The sequence below is a fragment of the Prionailurus bengalensis genome, chromosome C2 (genome assembly GCF_016509475.1).
Source record: "Prionailurus bengalensis isolate Pbe53 chromosome C2, Fcat_Pben_1.1_paternal_pri, whole genome shotgun sequence".
NCBI classification, from domain to species: Eukaryota; Metazoa; Chordata; class Mammalia; order Carnivora; family Felidae; genus Prionailurus; species Prionailurus bengalensis.
The window spans coordinates 112,742,683-112,760,838 of NC_057350.1; the positions used below are offsets into that span (position 1 = coordinate 112,742,683).

Genomic DNA, 18,156 nt, shown 5'->3' on the forward strand with positions numbered 1-18,156 from the left:
TTGCAAAAAAACGTGGGGAAAAATATTTGGAAATAAAATTCTACATGGTCAAATGATTTAAAGAAGAAGAGATGACACTAAAACAGTGGGTGCTGCTAAGTGTCTAACTGGCTCTCTGGAGAGGGAAGGACCCTGAGTTGTCAATTTCCATGGTGTAAATACTCCTACCATGGCCAATTTCAAGATGCCAACATGACATCACTTAACCTGGAGTTGGAAAGAAGTCTTATGTGAGCCAGCTCCAGCATACCACTGGCCATAGCCTTCAATAAGCTATTTAGATAGAGAAATAACAGCCTGATTATATGGTCAAGAAGATAACAGGAAAGTCAAAGAAAAGGTACACCTGCTATCTCTGATTACAAGACTCTGTACTTGAGTAATAGCCAATTTGTATGTGCAATTCATGAACACCTAAGGAATATAATATAATGTATGAAAGGCAATGAGGACAAACAGTAATTCATCGAGATTCCACAAGGAAACATATGTTTTCTGTGAGTGAAGAGTTGACATTTAAAAAAGTATTCTTTCTATGTGATTAATGAACTGTGATTAGTAAGTGATTTCCTGCTAAACTATTCCTCCCTCAGGTAACACATAAGAGGATTTATTTCAAACTGGAAAAGTTAAAAATGAAAATATAGTTGAAGGAAATTACTTGATGTGGGTCAGCAACAGACATTGCAACTAAAAAAAAGGGAGATTACTTTTGCGTTCCCTGTGTTTTATAGACTTCCTGCCATATACAAGGTGTTGAATGATACTGATCAGAAGGAAGGAGAGAAAAAAAAGCCAATAATAAAACTGGATTTATATATATGTATGTCTTATTTATATTTAAAGAATATGCAGGGTTGCCTGGGAGGCTCAGTTGGTTCAGCATCTGACTTTGGCTGAGGTCATGATCTTGTGGTTCATGAGTTCAAGTCCAGCATCGGGCTCTGTGTTGACAGCTCAGAGCCTGGAGCCTGCTTTGGATTCTGCTGCCCCTCCCGCTTGTGCTCTCTCTCTCTCTCTCTCTCTCTCTCTCTCTCTCTCTCTCGGTCACACACACACACACACACACACACAAACATAAACATTAAAAAAGTTAAAGAATATGCAGATATATGTATATAAAATGGAGTTCAAATGATTAATATGTGTATATTTACACCATTGCTTTAAAAAAATTCCTTTGAGTTACTCATTTAACAATAGCATGGAATGAATAAGCATAGTTAGATGAATTTTATATGTGCATAAAAGAGAATTAGAATTATTAATATTACCATATTGATCCTATCTCCTTATGAAGTCCCTTTACCATTTTTAACAAAAGTGTCTGATAAATAAATATATCTAGATAAAATCTTAATGAAATATTAAATCTATTTTTCACATAGAATGTAAATATAATGCTGAGGAGAAGCAAGTAGTGATCAGCAAAGCAAAAAAAGCCAAATTATATACAAATTTCTTTAGAGGTCTAGCAACCTTAAACCAGATGCCTCCATTTTTGGCATGTGGGAAGTCTGTTGCTGACCTGTTACTGACTCTGGCTCTAAGGAACCTGCAGCCTATCCATTAGTTAACAGAATCCTGGCTTAAACAGACTCCAAAGGAAAAAAAATGCAATTCATTAGCACCGTGGATGCTATTTAATACATATGCAAAACAAATGCAAAAAAAGATGCTTCTGAGCCTTGTTAGAGTCTGTATACTTTGTCTTCTGATGATCTTGTCTCAACAGTAAGTCCCAGACATCTTTTATTGGGTCAATTTAACTATTGATTTTTTTACTCATAATGCTTACCAATGGCAGAAAAATACCACTTTTTCAGTCTAGTGCCATAGGGGAGAAAAATTCACAGAATACATATTCAAAAATGAAAAAATCAATAAACAACACTGTTTTCTAGTACATAAAATATCTCAACCAACCAATATTGTTACTTAACTAAACTGACATTTTTTCCAGTCGAGTTATCAGACTTAGATGAGAGTCCAGATGTGTATTTTTATCTTTTTGATATCACCATTAGTTGAGAAGTGAAAATCCAAGTAAAATAATTCTAATGTTCTGTACACAATGCTAATTTTCATTTCCTTGAATGAAAGAGGACTTTTAAAGAGGTGACTGTGTCAACTTGTGATGAAATGTATGGTCTAATTTATAACTGTAACGTCTGTTAATTAGTTTAATAGTTTCTTTGTAAAGTTTGGAAGTAAGGTTAAGAAGGTTATGGCATAAATTAGGAGCTAAGATTTCAACTGGTATTCCACATTTTGTTCCATTTTCATAATAGTAAAGCAATATAATATTTATTGGAAGTCTACCACATGTTAGACCTATGGGCAGGCACCAAAGATTCATAGATGACCAAGGCACAACCTCTGCTTTTTAAAAGCGTCCAGACAGGGAACACAGCAGTTAAAACTAACTACAATGGTCTATGCCAGGAGTATGGTAGAATTCTAATGTGCGTCTACGGTCACTGCATTTTCATGCAGTAAAATAACCTTGTAACTAATGTATGAGTTTTCATATTTCTATATAATAGTAATATTACCTAACTTATTAGAAGCATATGAGTGACTAGGCTTTGGGTTGGTGATTAAAAGACTGCCTTAGGTGAAAAGTGATCTGTCCAGATTAAACAAACAAACAACAAAGCAAAACAAAAAAGTCAAGAGAAAACAAATATCACTATCTCTTCCAGTTAGTTTCTAAGTGGATCTGAAAATAACATTTTGAAATTAACATGTTTTGAAGTTAACATGTTACTGACTAGCTATACAAATAGGAAGCCTAACCTGAAAAAATAGATACGCAGTTACTGATGTAATACTCCTTGCAATTTGCACGATGAAGAATGGCATACTGGGCTCAATTTGCTATTTCCGGAACATTTTAATTATTTCCCAACTTGCAAGATTAGAAAATCAGACTAGCCTCATAATCATCAGCAAACAAAATAAATGCTGCACGAAGGTCTTCTCTAAATTCCTCTCTTTTGAGCAACGTATGAAGAGGCTCCCTGTTCCAGACAGTAAGTACTGCTTCATGCCAAGGGGAGAAACTCTATACAGCCCATATCTCTTTAAGATTATTTTCAAGACCTTACCTTTTCTGAAAACACTCTGCAGAAAAGCATGCCAAATCTAAAATAATGGATCAGCAGAATTTATTCTCAAAGTAGATGACATTTACAAAATTGTGAAGCTCCTTGAAGAGGGCCAATAAGTCTCAAGGAGTAATATATCTTAATGTTCAAGTGGAGATTGAAGCATTTGTTAACAGCTACATAATTACTCCACTCTAACCCTTAATGAGCCTAAAGTACTAAATTTTTAATCCCCCCTGATGACCCTCTTCGCAGTGGATAAATATAGGTTTCTTCTCAAACATTTAATTGCTAGGACTATTGGTATCAACACATAATCCAAATCATTTTTGACCCTCTAGAACTTTTCATTTCTTTCTAAAACAGCTTATATCATACAGCTCCTAAAATAACTACTGGAGGAAAAATGTAATGAGCAGGTTAACAAGAGGCAGGGCGTAGGCATTGATACTTTTCAGAAGCAAAGACGGTCTTTTCTGCTTCAGGTTGAAGATCTACAACACTGTAAAGTTTTCAGCACTCGGAAGACAGAACTTTTTTTTTCTTCTAAAATTAGTGTTGAAATTTAAGTGCAACAGAGATATAGAGATCTCCCTATAAAAATCTTTGCTACTATTAGTTCCATAATATAACAACTATTATAGTTGCTACAGTTGCAGTCTGGTTCCCAGGATATTCCTCTCACAATAAGCACGAACACTAACCAAGATTCCTCTCAATATTCTCAATAGAGTTAAAAAAAAAAAGAAGGAAGGAAGGAAGGAAGGAAGGAAGGAAGGAAGGAAGGAAGGAAAGAAAGAGAAAGAAAGGAAGGAAGGAAGGAAGGAAGGAAGGAAGGAAGGAAGGAAGGAAGGAAAAGAAAGAAAAGAAAGAAAGAAAGAAAGAAAAGAAAGAAGAAAAAGAAAGAAAGAAAAGAAAGAAAGAAAGAAAAAGAGAAAGAAAGAAAGAAAAGACTGATAATGTTGCTACCCTGGTAATACCACTTCCCCCGTGCAACTTTTGAAGGGTAAATATTCTACATAAACTTGACACTTTCCTAACAAAGCACTTTACTAACAGAGAGCTAATATTGTTAGAAAAATAACTGTATTGTGCCACTGCACCAACCAATTATCATTCTCCATTAGGGACATGGGCTGTATATACAGCCATGTTTCAGGAAGCCTGAGCAGTTCCCTATGTTCTGCATGTACAAGATAACATACAAAACATGGCATGAGGGCAAATAAAGGCCTGTTTCAGAAATTTACAAGAGAATACAAACAATCCACTATAATGCCAGAGCAACTCAACTGTTTGAGTCCCACCATAAATGAAGGATTCCTTACAGAAACAGTGTATATGTTGCTATCCAACAAATGTCCCATTCCAAGAAAAAAAATTCTCTAAAGTTGAATTTAAAAGCACATAAAGTCTGCTCAAAATTACTGGTCATGGTCAGGAAGAAACATTGCTTTCAATTCATGAAACCCTTAATAAATGCCAAGGCTATACAGAACACCATACATACAGAGGTGATTAATGTAAGCTTCCCATGCTTAAGGAGCTTAAAAGCTAGTGGGGGGAAAAAAGAAACATGAACAAATGAACTGTAAAATCAGGTACAATGTGATTCATTCTATGATACATAGAATGCTAGGGAAAAGTAGAGAAGAAGAGTTAGTCCTCTCATAGAGTATGTCTCTTTTGATAATTACTGTACAATGAGAGCCTCTTAGAAGTAAGAGCACAGAGGAAGAATTAAATTCACCTGTCAACTGCAACCACAGGTTGGGTACAGATGCAAGAGGTTAGCAAACAAAAAGCGTCTGGAAGAATCCACTGGCTTCTAGAATTTAAAACATAGAGTATTATATATGTTACCATAATTTTAAACCGTGTCCTGTATATCTTTTTATTAGTTTTAGAACAAACTTGGGTATACACATACATACTTTTTTTTTTTTTGAAGATCCTGCTATTAAACAGCAAACACGGTAAACCTTTAATGACACCAGTCATCAAGGCATCAGAATAGTCAAGAAAGTTATCCACCTTAATAGCAGTAAAAAGCAGTGACCTGACCTGAATAGCAGTTTTCATCAATCAGGTGTGTCAGTAAAGCCATTTGTGAGAAATGGAAGACAAGATATTCCAGTTTTTGCTATGACCTATTGACTAGTCATATTTAAAGGTTCCTGATGATCTTAGGATCTTTATGACTATAATTGAGCCCTAACCTCACTGATGGCTCCTCAGTTTCCAAATCAGTAAAAAAAAAAAAAAAAAAAAAGAAAAAAGAAAAATGAATTGTATGACATTGTTTCTAAAGACTCTTCTGGAGTTCAATAGCGAAAGACTCTAGTTCTAAAGACTCTATCACTGGAGTTCAATAGCGAAAATGACAAAGAAAAAACAACTTACCTCTAAATATCAAGCAAAACCCTTGAACATTATTACATAAACAATCCTTTAAAATGAAAAAAAAAATCTTAAATTTAGGCAACAAAAATAGCCAGGTTTTCCATGGAAAAACCTAGCAGCTGAGGTTTTCATTCTTAAATTTTTTATAAAGCTTCACTTGCAGTGGAGTCTTGACTACAGAGTGATTTGCCTTCACATAGTTTCTCTGGTCAAAACTTACTCTACGTGGAACTAAGGCTAAATCTCGATTTTCTTTCAAGTGACTTCAAAAATACTAGAAACACTTCCAACAGTACACATAAAAATGAGATTAGTAGGTTAAATGCCAAATTTTAAACATTAACCTCGTATTGAAAAATCACAATAATCAAGGGTACTTAACTAGCCAGGATATTATAATTTGAAAGCTGGCTGCAGTCTGTGAATGACTGCAGAGTGTCTTTTATTTTTTTAATCTGTATTGATTTTATTTCTATTCTTCAAATTGACATAAGAGCTAGTCATGGCTTAGAAACCAGATTTGCAGCCTGTCCTTTCAAAGATCTATGCAGTAATGATAAACCCCGTGGTTGGAATCCATTCAAGCTCACACTGAACCCTGTCACCGGGTGAAGACTTGCTGTTGGACAATGCATCTTTTCAAACCACCTAGAAGGGAGATTTTTCCATAGATCAAGCCCTATTTTCATTCAAATATAGTTTAAAACCACATGGTGGAATAAATTTGCAGTAATTTTATTAACCTAAAACATTTGATCTTTAAGTTTATGGTGATGCGGTGTTATTTGTGCTACTAGAATAAAAAAACCAACCGTTCAAGAAATAGAATGGCCAATGTTCTGCCACGATGGTTGAGCTAAAATGTATAATGATGTCACATAATTTCTTGTTGACTTTCAAGATAATATTCATTAAATAATTGGAAATGTATGAAGCAGTATCCTTTTAAGGAGTTTTGTCATAAGAGAAACACATTTTAGTGATCAAATCACTTTCAGAATGTTGATAACTTGAGATTTCATTTTTCTTCCAACGATGACCTGTTTTTCTCTAGAACAGTTACTCAGAAAAATATTTTCAGCCAGTCATAAGAATAACTTCCTTAGAAGCCCTTTCCTTTGTACTATTAAACAGTCTGGAAAATTGCTTGCTTGACTCATTCATGCTGTCAAAATATACTACAGGCTAAGGCTGACCATCCATTTTCCATTTCCTACAACAACACATGCAATTTATGTATGAAGTTCCAAAGCTACAGCATTTGGGGTCTTAGTACCATTTTCATGCATTGTTAATTTGAAAAACTATATCCACACAGAACATATTTGCTATGTCTGAGGACTACCACTTATGCAAGAAAAGTTTCAGACATTTAAATCCATTTTACTCAAAGGTAAAAAGGTCAAATGAACAAAAGAAGGTCCCTAAGTGACAACAGACTATCATCGCTTTTAACTTCAGTGCTATAAATAATTATCAATCAGAAATTCAAAGAGAACACATAAGAGTTATTTGGAGATTACTCTGTTTGGAGTTATTTGCAGGTAATAAATAAAATACGTAAGAAATACGAAATTCTGTACCAAAAAAGGTTATGAAGTCAACCATGTGATCACTGAAACTCCACATTTGTGGACAAACATTACAAGGCTTAAAAGTAACACTTTTTTTTTTTTAACCAACTGGCTATTATAAAAGACATAGCAACATGAAAAATACACAACATATGGAAACCTGCTAATTGTAATCAACATACATCAAATAGCATTTTTTTTTTTTAGGGAACAGAGATCATAGGGAATGTCATTTAGAGAGAAAAACTATTCTTGAATCTGAAACCTAATGGGGACATTAATGAAATGAAGTGACTCCATTTTCTAACTATGAATAAGAAATTACTAAGTAGGTGGGATTATTTTGTTTTTACCAATCTTGTTTTAAAATTTATCTATAGTGCAAATCAGAAAGTAAAAGCCAGCTGTGTGTGAGAGAGTCTGGAGCATGCAAAGGTTTCCAGATGGTTCTATCCTTAGGAAAAAAAAAAACACACATCTTCTATGTAGATTGAGAAGTCATGGCAAAACTATGACATTCCCTGAATCTCTCAGCAACGTTAAAAGAGTGTTTGTTAACCAGGAACATAGAGCTGTTTAAAAATATATCTGGCTCTGTTTCTTGGTTTAGAGATTTCAACTGAGTAAGTCTAGGTGGTAGCGCGAGTGGGGGGAGGAGGTGAGGAAGGGGGAATATACTTTCCAAGTCTTTTTTGCTTTGTGCCGGAAGCCTGGAAAAGTACCCAAGATGCTGTTTGGCATACAGTGGGCATGCCACGTAAGCTGTTGACTCACATGCAATTAAGGGAATCCTACTGTTAGTATGGTCGATCACTAGGCAGGGGAAAGGTTTGGGTCTAGTAGGTATTTGAAGGGTATTTGATGGTCCAACTGGCACCATCTTCTATACACTCTCTACATTCAATGCTGAGCTTTTCACATTTCTACTGTTAACAAGTTGTGAACTTGCAGGTCATTTGAGGCCGGTATTTTAATAGGCATTTTAAAAAAAATCATAATTGTTTATGTTTCCTCATTCTTCAAAAATCAAATGCTAGCCAAATAAACCAGAGGTAAGAAAAGGTTGTAGATCAAAAGCCCTGGAAGATACTAACATAGGGACAGAGTGGTCCTTCTTCAATCGTTCTGAAGTAAATATATTCTGAAAATGTAAGCAAACAAACTTTGAGGTCATAATGCGACTAGGAAGGATTAATAAGGAGCACCTTTATTGACACGAAAGTCACTTTCATTACCAGTATCTCAGTATTGTTTCCTGACCTAATATTTCTGTAAAAGAAAGAGAGAAAAAGAGAGAGACAGAGACAGAGAGAGAACGCACAAGTGCATGCTCTTCGACTGTTGGTATTATCTGTAGAGACTTGTCTGCTGGAAAATGTTTCTTTAACTTTGGTTTGGCTCCTACCTTGGAAGCTGATGGGAAATAAAAACTTTTCCATGGATTAGAGCCAACTGAGCTGCTAAAACAAAAGGTAACATTCATCAGAGAACCATGGTACTATGATCTCATTCTGAGGGTTAATTTTTTTTACATTAAGTGTGGGCTGTCTAAAGTTTAGAAAAGTCAAACGATTTATGTTAAAGAAACTAAGTAAATATCAGCCTTATCTTACATGCTGTTATATACACCGAAAAATATTTTTAACTGTGAAACATGAAACAGTAGATTAAAAAAACTCATTTGATTCCCAAAAAAATAAAAAATAAAAAAAAAAAAAACTCACTGGTTCCTAGCTTGATTATTTCACTTAACTTTCTCTCTTCATAATCCTCCCAAAATGTGAGTACCCCAGACAGGTATACATCCTACTTATTACTTCTACTTATATTCAATAATATGTAATTTCTTCATGAAACCATTCTTAAAGAGAAGTAAATTTTTATCAATAAAACTTGAACATCTGAGGGTGCTACCCCCCCCCTTAATTTTTAAAAGAAAACCCGAGGTTTTACACATCTGCTCACTAAATATTAGATGACCATTTAATTCCAGGAAGGCCTCAGTGCATAATTTTTGGCATCTTCTAAAATGCTGAAATCAAATTTTATTTTCCTGCCCTTCTGTACTTTTTCCTGATTGTTTCACATGTTAAAAGCCTAAATAGCCAACTCAATTAAATAGACTGGAAGCATCTCCTTTGAACATATATTTGATCCTTTTTCAACATCAAGTAATACAACTAACTCATTGCCACGTACTAAATCAATGCACAGAATAGAATGGGTAATAATCGATATCCTTAACAAGAAGGCAGTGGCACGGCTTAGTAAATCAAACTGTAAATGCACAATTCATATTCTGAATTATATATAACAAAAATGCACACACTACTGCAAAGGAAAAGCTGAAGCTAGCTTGTAGGAAACTAACAGGCTATATTATTCCTGAAGAACCAGTAAAATCAGGAGGCTGGGTTTTTCTCTTCTTCCTGCAAAAAGTGTATACTCTCCTATTTCAAACCAAAGTCAAAAGTCCCAAGCTTGTGAATTAGGCCAGCACCTTTAAAACCTTACAGAGAAAGAGACCATTTTACAGGGCTTGATTTGGATCCCTATCAATTCTGAGTCGCAGTGAAAGGGGGAAAATGAGGATGTGGTAACTAGAACATCATGGACTTGGCTACTTCTTTACACCTTTGAGGAAGTAAGTGGTAGATATTTTACCAAGTAAGCAACTCTATATGGGCATAGAAAGAATAAAGTAGGGATAGTGCAAATCATGAAAAAAATGGGACTTTAATATTTAATCTGCTACTCTGTGCTGGTACGTTATTGAATAAACATCAATTTTATTTTTGAAAAAAAGTCTTAGGTGAGTCTTTTAAGAAGAAATTTACATAAATAATATAGTGTCTGAAATATCAAATGTGAATTATTTATTTTAGACCAGCATAGAGCTAAAGAGGCATTAGTTTTAAATGAAATTAAATTTGGAACAGCTGGTTACAACCACTTTTTCATTCATGGATAACTGCATTTAGAAATGGATTATATGCACAGACAACGATACAAACACTGTATTTCACTAATATTACCCCACTGAGTTCAACGTCAAGTGATATACATGTTGAGAGGTTAAGGGGTAGGTATTTTCTCTTGATAACAGCTAAGTGAAAAACCTAGTATGTGATAATGCACATTTATACATCAAGATAAACATTGATTTTTAATTTTTTTCATCAAATAATGGATAGATACCTTTGGTACAATATGCAAAATGGGTGACATTTTATTCTGACCAGAGGCACAGTTCCTCTTAATAGGGGGGGAAGGTAACGTAGACTGAATTTCAGCACCGAGATCAGAACAACACTAGCTGCTACCACTTATAGAGAATTTACACAGAGCGAGACACTGCATGAAGTGACCTGCATTATATAACCAATCTCACTGAATCCACACGAACCTTCAAAGCAGGTATTCTTAGCCTCATTTTATAGAGGAGGCGCAAAATGACTGACACAAAGTCAGTAGGAAGTAACTGGTGAAACCAAACCCAGATCCAGCTGAATTCACACTCTGAGCACTTAACCAGCTCTTACTCTTTGCCATAAATGTTTTTGTGTACTGCTTTTACAATTACTCCAAAGATCCCACTTTGATTCAAATTCCAACGTAATGTTGGGACTAAGTGAAAACCACCAATGGCCATATTCTCATTATTGCTGGCACAAGTATTTATTTGCTATAAAGTAATATTCATTATAAATTTCACCCCAAGGAAAAGAACACAGAGGCCAATCTAGACATTCAGAAAACACCAATCAAACAATCAATCAAGCCAACACTAAAGTCAATTCATGAAGAAAATGGCTAGAGAAATAAAATCAAAGGACAAAAAATAACTGCTTTTTCCTGTGATCAATTTTGTTCTAGACACAAAATAAGTTTGACTTTTACGCCAAGTTTGAATTTATATATCAAAGACAATTTTGTCAAAAATCTTTCTAATTGGCTGTCTGACTAAATTCATACATTCAAGAGAACAGCCCAAAGGCTTGGAGTTTCTCTAAGGAAAAGATCCTTATAACACTAGCTATTGATGTTAAAGGTTGTCTTTTTGTGGGCGCCTAGATGGTTCAGTCAGTTTAGCTTCTAACTTCTGCTCCAGTCAAGATCTCGGGGCTCCTGACAGGCCACAGCCTGCTTAGGATTCTAGCTCTCTTTTTTCCCTCTGCCACTCCCCCACTTGCACCTTCTCTCTCTCTCAAAATAAATAAACTTAAAAAAAGAAAGGTGTCTTCTTTCTTTTCTCCATGCGCTCGGTTGGTTAAGCATCCGACTTCGGGTCAGGTCATGATCTCACGGTTCATGGGTCCGAGCCCCACGTCAGGCTCTGTGCCGACAGATCAGAGCCTGGAGCCTGCTTCAGATTCTGTGTCTCCCTCTCTCCCTGCCCCTCCCCTGCTCATCTCTGTCTCTGTCTCAAAAATAAATAAACATTAAAAAGAAAGATACATACATCTATTAATAGTCCAGGATTACAATTTAAACTGTTATATACTAAATGCCCAGTAAGCCCAGGTATTTTACATTCTTAAATCCATGTTTTCCTGAGAGCAAGCATGCTTTCTGCCATATCACAAACAAAATGCAATCAGTGGTCCTAATATTCACAAAGTCATTTTTATTTCAATTACACAGAATGCAAAAATCTTAAAAAGAATACTGTGAACTATTTTATAATTAAGGTATACAGGGGTGCCTGGGTGGCACAAGCATCCAACTTCAGCTCAGGTCATGATCTCACAGTTCATGGGTTCAAGCCCCGCATCGGGCTCTGTGCTGACAGCTCAGTCTGGAGCCTGCTTCATATTCTGTGTCTCCCTCTCTTGATCCCTCCCCTGCTTGTGCTCTCTCTCAAAATAAACAAACATTAAAAAAAAACTAAAAATAATTAAGGTATTCATATGAAAACATTTCCTCTCATTGGATCTAAATATTTCAGCCATATTAACACGGCAGGTATCAGGTAAATATACAAAAAACTAAAAGGGACTACTAAAATTTCATTCCTAGCTAATTTTTAAAATATGATTTTTTTTAAAAAGTTATTATAAATATCTTAAGTGACACATCAAACATATAGACATTATAACACAACCCATTGCAGAAGAGGCAGGTGAATGGTTTCCTCTAGATTTTAATTTTATAGAGCATAACTTATAAAGACTCATGAAGGCTTTTAAGTGTATTTTTTGCATGTTTCCAATATTATCATAAATGCACAGTAAAACTCTTAGGAATGAAATCTCAGCCTCTCACAAAACAATGTCTCATATATTAGAAAACTATGACTTATACTATTATTTTAAATAAGAAAGCATATTCTATTTTATGCAAAAAGAAAGGAGAGTTATGAAATGAAAACCTTACAAGCTTTGTCTTAGAATCCTGATATTCTCATTTGTTTTTTCCCAAAGCATCCTATTATTCTGGTATCAGTCTGGCAGGGCTTACAAAATTCTACCTGATCTAAGGCTTATGTTCTCCATATTATCAGACTTCTAGTTAAAATTCTAATACAAATTTCCCATCTTAGGTGAAAAAATATTATTAGTGATTATTCAGGGATGGTTTTCTGAATTACGAAAAAGTGTGAGTGATCATGATTTAAAAAACAGAGGTGTCTTAAATGCAAGCAATTACAGTGACTCAACAAATACTTGCCCAATTATGTCTATCACTCTAACATGTGGACTCACAAATAACAAACGCTGTATTTCATACACATGAGATCACGGTGCTGTGCTTCATACTACTGCCAGAATAAACAAGTTCAAGTTAGAGTGAAGGCTGAAAGCTCAGCCTCTGAAGACAGGCTACCTGTGCGGAATCCCAGCTCAACTGCTTCCAGACTGTGCAACTCTGGAGAGATTATTTAATCATTCTGAGGTCTCCACATGTTATCGAATCAATACATAATGATCAAATCAGGAAGTAAAATTAACCATGTCTATATGTGTTCCCTAAAAATCAATCTGACTCTAGTTGATCTTGGTAAATGATAGATCCTGATGATGGATCCATGTAAAAATCAGTGGTAAACCCATTCTGCTTAATACAAACACACGGTTCCTCTTGCACACACATAACCATAGTTGAAACTTATCTGCTCTTCCTACGCAGACTATGTAAGAGTTTCCAATGTGTTTCTTAACAAACCTCCTCAGACACACATGAAGACATTTACTGTCTACTTATGTTTTACATGGGCAAATTTGTGGTCTACTGGGAAATTTTAAAGAACAGAAGAGTTAAAAGAATGTTTTATTATTCTATGATAATTTTAATCTTCACTGTACTTCTCTGAAGCTCAAAAGCTATCAACACCCAAAAAGGCAGGGGGGGCTTATGAGTCATTCACCCATGCAGCAGGATTGCCCGTCATAATGTCTGCTACATAGCAGGCTATAAATGACGAAATGAGGAGGAAGAATGGATTGTTTTCCTTTGGTTGATATGCAGAAGTGGCAAAAACTTTGGTCTGCAATTTCTTTAAATTCGTAAACTTTCAGTATAAAAATGTTTCTGAAAAAAACATTTCTCCTCCAGCATTATTTATCCTTAGTGAAAAATACAGAAGCCAAGAGTAGCTCAGAAAGATTTTTTAAAATAACAATTTTGCATTTCTCACTACACATACTTAATCCACCGTACGTTACATGTTAAGCTACTATACGTTAATTGTAGTTTAAACGCTTTGTGGGAGCTACCTAAATAAATTCCGCCAGGCAAAAAACCTCAGTGTAGATGACTATTCTTCAGTGTAGGCAATGACTCGTTAGTTCATCTGAATGTAAGCTGACCTGTGTGTGTGTGTGTGTGTGTGTGTGTGTGTGTGTGTGTGTGTGTTTAAATATACTGGATTTTCTTATGTGGACATTTGTTTTCAATTTACTACTCTGCTGTGATTCATGGAAGGCAATGTCTTGCAGTAAAAGTTCATAATAGCAAAGAAAAGTTCAACAAATAAAATCAGGATGATAATCTTTTCTCATAGCTAGATTTAGATTTCATGAGTTTCCACTTAACCATGAAGAGATATGAGATAATGTGAAGAAAGACAGTTCATTCAGAATACAGATCTTTCTCAACAGGATTCTTTATATAAATAATGAATTCTTTAGTTACTTCTTTCTTCATGGTTCATTTCTGTGTTGTCTCCCTTAAAGGAGAAAAGGAGAATTGTTTTATGAAAAGCAATGTCATCTACCAAAGAGGAATCTTATTTCTGGCACGATAAATTTGGCTATGTTTTCTCAACCCCTCCCCCCCCTTTTTTTTTTGTTTAATTTGGCCCATTTGGTAAGCCAACACTCTTTAGTTTTAAAAGCTTCCTGGGATTGGGAGATGTAAGTAGACTTATTTTCAGTCTATGAACGATTTTAGAATATTAGATGAGCAAAGATATCTGAAAGCAAATTATCGTCTGAATGCAGTAACATGGAAAAGAATGAATTACAGATGTAATTTATCCGTCACAAGCAGATCCTAAACACTGATTATGTCCGTGCTTGTGCAGAAAATTGAAAATGATAGAAAAGCTCCCCAGCTTTTCTAACTTTAATTTTCCATGTTTTACTTTGTGTAATTTACTGTCAACTATTAACAGCAGATGCTTCTTGCCTTATTTGAGAACAGCCTGGACATAAGTATAAGTGATTCTGAAACCCAGAAGCCTTACACAACAAGCCTGAATTTTATGCAGAGAGATCAATTCTAACTTAACTAAGGGCTGCTGGAAAGGAGGTGGGTGAGGGGTGGGCTAAAAGGGTGATGGTAATAAGGAGGGCACTTGTTGGGGTAAGCACTGGGTGTTATAGGGTTTTAAGTGATGAATCACTAAATTCTACTCCTGAAACCATTACTACACTATATGCTAACTAACTTGGACTTAAATAAAATTTAAAAATAAACAGAACATAAAAATAAGTAAAATAAAAAAAAAAAACCATCAGCATCACTTCAATAATGTTAGAGTCTAAAAAAAAAAAAAAAAAAGAAATTCTAACTTAAGGCGCCTGGAGTCCCATGGGGTCTTAAGAAAACAGAGTACTGGATCTCAACAAACAGTGAATCTCAACCTAACACAAACAGAAATTAAAAAGCAAATATGGTTGGGGCACCTGGGTGGCCCTGCCAGTGAAGCGTCCGACTTCAGCTCAGGTCATGATCTCGCAGCTCATGAGTTCAAGCCCTGTGTCTGACTGTGTGCTGACAGCTCAGAGGCTGGAGCCTGCTTTGGATTCTGTGTCGCCCTCTCTCTCTGCCCCTCCCCACCCCTCTCTCTCTAAAATAAATAAACACTAAAAAAAATTTTTTTAAGTCATGTGGGGCTAAAATACAGGTGGTTCCCAACTGGCCAATGATGATCCAGGAACAGCAGTCCCAGTTTGGTAGCCCATGGCTGGGGGAACGCTCTTAATGGAGATTCTTCTATTCATCTCTTCCCACTTGAGGTCTGAGGGTTAGTAGTTGTGAGAGGGAAGGGAGGGGTAAAAGGAAAGATAAATCACCAGAGACATTTCTGTCTCCCTCCCCTTAGTTCCTTTTTCACAGACCCTCCAATTGCTGTGGAGAAGTTCCCCCTCCAAATTCCATCATCACTAACATACTGGTTTCCTTGTTAGCAATTAGCCCCTTAAGGACTTTTTCATATCTCTCCCAAAGTTTGACATAGAAGTGTTTCAATTATACTCCTTCTGGAATACTCGTCCCCAGACCTGCTATATGCCTTTCTTCTCATATCTGGGTCTTTATTGCTGATCCTTTCACTATACTCTGTGATAAAACAGCTAGAAAAAAAATATATAATACATGTATTTTTTTTAGTTTTGATATTTTCACGATCCACCAATGCTACTAGTAATTATAAAGCAACAGTATCAAAACAACGGCTACCCTTTAGAAAATTTCAGGAAAGAAAGAGAAAGGGAAGTAGCTGGTCACTAATACTAAGTTCCACAGTGGACCAGACTCACAACCAACAATCTGGGCATTTGAAAAGAAAACAAGTTGAGCTTTTAGGGTGGGCAGGGGGCGGGGGGGGGGGAGGATTAGTTGGAAGACACTGACAAAGAAGTCTTCCCACCCTGAATAAACTTTGGGCTATAGTTCGGCATCCCACACCATCTTTAGTCCCTATTGATTGTGAGCCACTGCCCTGCTGAAAGCCAGTCCTGGGGAACAGGAGCAGCCCAAATATGGAGCTGGGGAGCCTCCTGCACTGCCTTGCAGAAAGTGTCCCAGGAGTTTGGGGAAAACCATCTCTCCTGCATGAGGCCCAAATGAATTTCTGGAGCACCAAACTGAAACGTGAAATGTATCTTTCCCATTCAAACAGTTTGACAAGGCAGCTGAGGTCTTTGATACTGGTAGTACTTATGATGTCTGATAAGATAGCCCTCATAATGCTTCTGTGGAGCTTCCTGGGTTTTCTTAATAACCGTATTTTCCAGGCTATTCTTTGCACTGGACTATAACTGGAGCATCCTCTGGGTTACCTGGCTTCCCAGGGCTGGCCTGATCACTTAACCACATTGCTTCTGTGGGGAAATGCTTTCTAAACAATGAAAACTTGGCATATGGCTTTTTAAAAAATTTTTTGTATACATTGGGCGATGGCTATATAGTTTCTACAATGATGACTTACTTAAGATGATTAACTTAAAACCTTTTTCCTATATGGCCACGTATTTGGAATATGTAATATTTGAAAGGTGGGGGCATCTGCTATCTTGTGCTATCTTATACTCACTCATTGATCTGTTTTTTGACCTAAAATATAATTATTTTTTAGTATTTGCCATTTTAGGGTATATATTGTAAATCTGCCTTAAACATTAATTTTTATTCTTATGCACTCCTTTGTTAGATCCTTAGGGATACGGATATGTAAATTAAGAAGCAAAGTTTTACAGGAAAGTGGTCAAAAGTACAGGCTGTGAAATCAGGCTACCATGCTTGGAGTTCACATTTTACTAGCTGAGTGACCTTGTGCACAACACCTAACTTCTCTGTACCTTAGTGTGGTCACATGTAAAATCGTAGGAATATTAGTAACTGTCTCAAAAGAGTTTTCTGTGAGGACTAAATACTATGAAAAGATAAAAAGCACTGAAAATACTGACCAGCATATAGTAATTTTCAATATTACTTCATTTAATTTCATAGAGGAAGTAAAAATAAAATATATTTGTGGAAGAAGCAGAATTAGATATTTGAGTAACTACAGGTTCTTCTGTCAAATAAAATCACTTGAGACCTGTTCTTAGGATATGCATTCCTGTTATAGTTCAGTTATAAATAACAATATATAAAAATATGTCTTGGCAAAGCAAAAATAAAAAATAATTTTCTTTTTCTATGTAAGTAAAAATCAATCTATGTGTGATATGCCAGGTTTTATTGACTAAAAATAGCATGACTTCAAGGGGGGGAGGGGGGAAGACAACTCTGGTTTACCCAGGACAGTAGACTGATGATAGGTTTGCCAATATATGAATATATAAGTTTCTCTTCAGAGGTGGCCTCCCCTCAGCACCCCACCCCCATACCTAGGTATTTTTCAGTGTGAGTTACTTGATTCCAGATATTTTCTGGAAAAAAAGAACTCTGTAACTCTTCCATCCCAGGGACTGCCCTCCTGAACGTCCATTCTCCCCTTCTACCTTATCCACCCAGAGGCACAATTTTAATCAGGACAATAGTAAAAGACTATAGTTCCCACAAAGGAGCAAAGGAAGAAAAAAGAGAGGAAGGGCAACCAAGAAACAGACTCTTAACTATAGAGAACAAACTGATGGCTACCCGATGGGGGAAGGGTGAGGGGACAGGTAAAATAGGTAAAGGGGATGAAGAGTACAGTTATTATGATGAGCATATAGAATTGTTGAATCACCATATTATACACCTGAAACCAATGTAACACGGTATGTTACCTGTACTGTAATTAAAATTTAAATTAAAAAAAAACAAAAAACAAAAAACCCGACTATAGCTCCCAGCTATCCTTGCTACCAAAATCAGCCACTGAGAGACAAGAATAAGTCACTGGGAGAAGCTTG

The 18,156-nt window shown here is 35.9% G+C and overlaps 1 protein-coding gene across 24 annotated transcripts in view; it reads right to left on the reverse strand.

The window, feature by feature from the left end:
- The window catches only part of MBNL1 (muscleblind like splicing regulator 1), a 205,081-nt gene that overhangs the window by 124,795 nt on the left and 62,130 nt on the right, over window positions 1-18,156 (reverse strand). Inside the window, exon 1 of one of the 24 annotated variants that reach the window (XM_043595094.1) lies at window positions 3,111-3,243. The exons of the other annotated variants lie outside the window; for them this stretch is intronic. Coding sequence (XP_043451029.1) covers window positions 3,111-3,140 — 30 coding nt within the window. The 5' untranslated portion in view covers window positions 3,141-3,243. Of the gene's footprint in view, window positions 1-3,110; window positions 3,244-18,156 lie in introns of those variants that run through there. 24 annotated transcript variants of the gene reach the window in all.